The 4557-nt window shown below is 52.1% G+C and overlaps 1 protein-coding gene across 1 annotated transcript in view; it reads right to left on the reverse strand.

Moving 5' to 3' along the window:
• AVPR1B (arginine vasopressin receptor 1B) overlaps positions 1 to 1268 on the reverse strand; it is a 6317-nt gene extending 5049 nt beyond the window's left edge. The window contains exon 1 of the mRNA XM_004700119.1: positions 326 to 1268. Within this exon, the coding sequence (XP_004700176.1) occupies positions 326 to 1268 (943 nt within the window). The remainder of the gene's footprint in view (positions 1 to 325) is intronic.
• Between the last annotated feature and the right edge of the window lie 3289 nt (positions 1269 to 4557).

Consider the following 4557-nt stretch of genomic DNA (forward strand, 5'->3'; position numbering starts at 1 on the left):
CCCTTCGGCTCCATGTTCTGACTCCAAAACTTTTACCTGGCAAACTGGTGGATGGTTGGCCAAATCTGCCAACGGTCACATTTCATTAGGGCCACATACTTTTTAAAATCAGTCACCAACATTTTAAAATCAGGAGAGTTTACATACAGGGTACTCAGATGGCCCCAGGTGGCTTCACACAGGCAAGCACCGTCCTTCCTAACTACATCACCACTTGCTTGCTACCTGCCTGGGTGGCGCCGGTGCCCAGCCCCTTCCTTGAGCCCCCACCCTCCCAGGCCAGCTCTTCTCCTCTCTGACCCCTCTGCCCAGACCAGGCACTTGCCTTCATCAGGCGCATCCTCGTCCCACACGGACCACATATGGACGATGAAGAAGGGCGCCCAGCAAACGACGTAGGCAAGCACGATGACAAAGGTCATCTTGACCGTTCGGATCTTGGCCCTGGAGATGGTGCTGATGCTGCTGACCCGGGAGGGCAGCCCCCACGTGGCTGCAGCCGGCGCCGACTGGGAGGGCCTGTCCCATGTCCTCCAGCCTCTTCCGCCCACCCTCCAGGCCTGAGTCTTGACTTTGAGGTTCTTACAGATCTCGTGGCAGATGAGGCTGTAGCAGGCGGTGAGGACGGACACAGGTAGCACGAAGATGGCCAGGGTGGTCCAGGTGATGTACGCCCGGGGCCCCCAGGGAAAACGGAAGTCCGCCCAGCAGTCCAGCACCCCCGAACCATCCACCACCTCTTTCAAGGAAAATATGAAGACTTGGGGGAGGCTCAGGATGGCGGCCAGCAACCAGGGTGCCGTGATGAGTGGACATGTGGACCGGCTTGGCTGCTGGAGGCTGCGCAGTGGGTGGCAGACAGCCAGGTAGCGGTCCAGTGTCATAGCCAGCAGCATGTAGGTGGAGGCGAACATGCTGAGCACTTGCAGGTACTTGACAGCCCGGCAGAGAAGATCGGGGCCCTGGAAGCGGTAGGTGATGTCCCACAGCAGCTGGGGAAGCACCTGGAAGAGCGCCACGCCCAGGTCGGTCAGGGCCAGATGTAGCACAAACAGGTGCATGCGGGAGCGCTTGCGTCCTGGTCGGCCCAGGGTCAGCAGCACGGCCAGGTTGCCCCCCGTTGCCAGTACCAGGACAGTGGCCAGGACCCCAATCTCTGCCTTGGCCAGCTCCTCATCCCGGCCCAGCCAAGGGGTGGTAGCATTGGGGAAAGAGAGGGTGCCCCCGAGCGTGGGGCTGCTGGTAGCCCAAGGGGTCCCAGGCTCCATGGTGGAGAGGAGGAGGAGAGGAGCAGGGTGATGAGGTCAGACGAATGTTTGGAGTGGTGGGGTAAATAAAGGTCTAGCTGGAGAGGGCAGAGAAGGGCGGGAACGACATGGGAGAGAGAACTAGGTGGGAAGCAGTTAAAGAGAAAGGGGTGAGGAGGAGGGAGAACGAGGTAAGAAAGGAGAAAATGCGGCTGAGAAAATGGATGAGTCCAAGAGGCAGGCAGTCGAGATGGGAAGAAAGAATGAGGCTCTGCAGGCTGGGGGAGCGGCCACTACCCCCAAAGTCACCCCAAATTCGCTTCTCCAAACTTTTCTGAGAGCAGAAAGCGCGTGCATCTCAGCTCGCTTCTCCTGTGCGCCCGGCTGGGTGGAAGCCCCGGAGAGGCCGCAGCACCTGGCCGCGCCAGCAGCGCCGGGCGGACCTGCCCGCAGAGCGCAGGCTTTATGGGCTTGCGGCCGGAGCGCAGCGGGGCCCGGCTCGCCGGTTGGCTGCAGCAAAGGAGGGCGGAGTGAGACTCTCAACTCACGCCCCCCTCGGAGGAGGAGGCGGGCAGGTGGGCGCGCCACTGCCCGGGGCTCCACCTCACCCCGCTGAGAGTCTGTAGGGGTGGTCCCGCCCCACTAGTGCAGCGCTCAGCACTTGAAACAGAATCTGACTGCGCACTGCCAAGGCTTGGGGTCCAAAAGAGAGGACGGGGCCAGAGAGGGAGAATGGTGGTGACCGGAGAGGGGCGGGGGGCGGGAGGGTAGAAGGAGCTCGGCCTGGGGGCGCAGGTGCTCTGGATGACGGGGGGAAAAGAAGAGAAATGCAGGACGGTGGCCCTGGGACAACGAGCCTGAGTCCGTGGCTGTCCTGCGTGGCTTGCAGGCGCCAGGCCAGGCATTTCCAATGTCCGAAACACAGGTCCGGGCCTGTGAGGGACAAACACAAAAGCAGAGCCCAGAGCAGTTTGCACGACTTGCTCTAGAAGAGACCACAGAATTAGCGCGGCAGAGACCCAACTAGAGCCAGCCAGGTGCGCTCCGCAGCAGCGTTTACATTATAACCAACCTGACAGTGGGAAGTGCCGAGGGTGGGGGTGGCAAAGTACAAGCAAAATACCATCCTGCCCAAGGAAAGCTTGCAGTTTAGTAGAGAAGCTTTTGTGTGGTCGGGACGGTGGAATTCCTGCCATCTTCCGTCAATCTGGATTATTGAGACTCCCCCGAGAATAGCAGGGTCCAAGGCTCACTGCCACCGAGTCCATTCTGACTCACAGTGACCCTATAGGACAGAGTAGCACACTCCCTATGGCTTTCCAAGACTTGAGCTCTCTCGTTTTTTTCTTTGTCTTATATCATTTTACTGGGGGCTCGTTCAGCTCTTAGCACAGTCCGTCCGTACATCCATTGTATCAAGACGCCGCATCTCCCTCTGTGCTCTACAGCCCAAGCTGCCACCGACCAGACATTTTGTTCTTTCTCAGTGGCGGTGGTCACTCTACTGTGGAGCATTCCCACCGACATGCAAGCAAGCTCTAGAACCATCCATCTTCAAGGTAATGATTATCACCTTCCTCAGACACGCTATCTTCACCTCCAGCCATTGCAATCTCTCCCCTGTCCTAGCAGAACTTCTCAAAAGGGCTGTGTACATCTGTCTCTTTTATTGCTCCTTACCATTCATGCTTTGACATATCATTTACAGTTACTACTACTACTGCATACACACACCCAATATGCTTTGAAAATATTGCATACGTGATGTATGTGCCGTGCTGGGATTTTCCTTTTAAATCTGGCATTCTTGTTGAGATCTACCCATGCTGATACATATGATAAAGTAGTTCATTCATGAAAACGACAGTAGGGTATTCGAGCCTGTGAAACTCATGAGGGTGTGTTCCCTGGAGCAGCAAAGTGAACTGCACCACCTCCATGTCAGAGAGAACGTGGGGGCTTTTGTGAGAAGGGGGAGGCCAACAGCAATGCAGGCTCTCTTAAAAAAGTCTCACTTGTGACCGGAATAAACCAAAATCTGTCATTGAGTTGATTCTGACTCATAGTGATCCTACAGAGCAGGGTAGAACTGCCCCTTTGGGTTTCAAAGCTGTAAATATTTCCAAGAGTAGACAGTGTTACCTTTCTCCTGTGGAGCAGCTGGTGGATTCGAGCCACTGACCTTGTAGTTAGCAGTCCAGTTGTATAACCCACTACACCACCAGAGCGCCTTGTGATTAGAACACATAGAGTTTATATCCTTTACACCGGAATGCACACTTTGAGAGAGTTGTGTACTTTTCCAGGTACTTTCCATTACCCTAGACACGAGATAAATTACCAAATGTTAAGGCTGATGAGAACAATCAGATAGAACAATCAGAGTAGCATTCATGAGGCACAAGCAATCTCCTTCATGGTCTTATGGACCCTCCAGGCAGCAGCATCCCGCCATCGCACACAATGTATTCATCTGTGAGCAATACAGAAGGTTACAAAAACGCCATGGAGACTGAGGTGAGGAACAAGGTACGCATGGAGTGAGTTGGGCTCACTACACACAGGGAGTTCTTATGTTAATGCTGCATGACCATGCTGTAGTGGGTTACAAACAACATACTTCATTGATCCAGAACCCAAGTGATATAATTTAGTTTGTGTCCAGCTTTTCTGTTTGCTTGTTTGTTTTATTGGCTTTTTCAAAATGCTGTAATGAACATTCTTATATGGACTTCTTGATAATCATGTATGAGAGTTTTTCTCAGGTATAAATCCAGAAGTACATGCTGGGTATAAGTACTGTTGGGTCATACAGTGGAAACGTTTCCAACTACACGGGATCTTATGGCTCCCTAAAGGTGTACTAATTTAATCTTCTACCGCAAACATTTGAGAGTTTTCCAAAATCCTTATAGTCAGATTTTTAAATTTGTACCAGTGTGTGTGAAATAGTACCCCCTTTTGCTTTTATTTTGTTTCCATGATCACTAATTATATTGAGTACTTTCTGTATATATTTGGTATTTTAATTTCCCCTTTTGCAAATTGCTTATTCATATTTTTTATTTTGCAGACTTTCTTCTTTTAAAAAAATCATTTTATTGGGGGCTCATACAGCTCTTTCTTATCACAATCCATACATCCATTGTGTCAAGCACATTTGAACATATGTGCCATCATCATTCTCAACACATTTTCTTTCTACTTGAGCCCTTGGTAGCAGCTCCTCCTTTTCTTTCCCTCCCTCCTCTACCCTCCCTCCCGAACCCTTGATAATTTATAAATTATTATTATTTTTTCATGTCTTACA

The sequence above is a fragment of the Echinops telfairi genome, unplaced genomic scaffold (genome assembly GCF_000313985.2).
Source record: "Echinops telfairi isolate 266 unplaced genomic scaffold, ASM31398v2 ScPeMD7_7424;HRSCAF=8462, whole genome shotgun sequence".
NCBI lineage: Eukaryota > Metazoa > Chordata > Mammalia > Afrosoricida > Tenrecidae > Echinops > Echinops telfairi.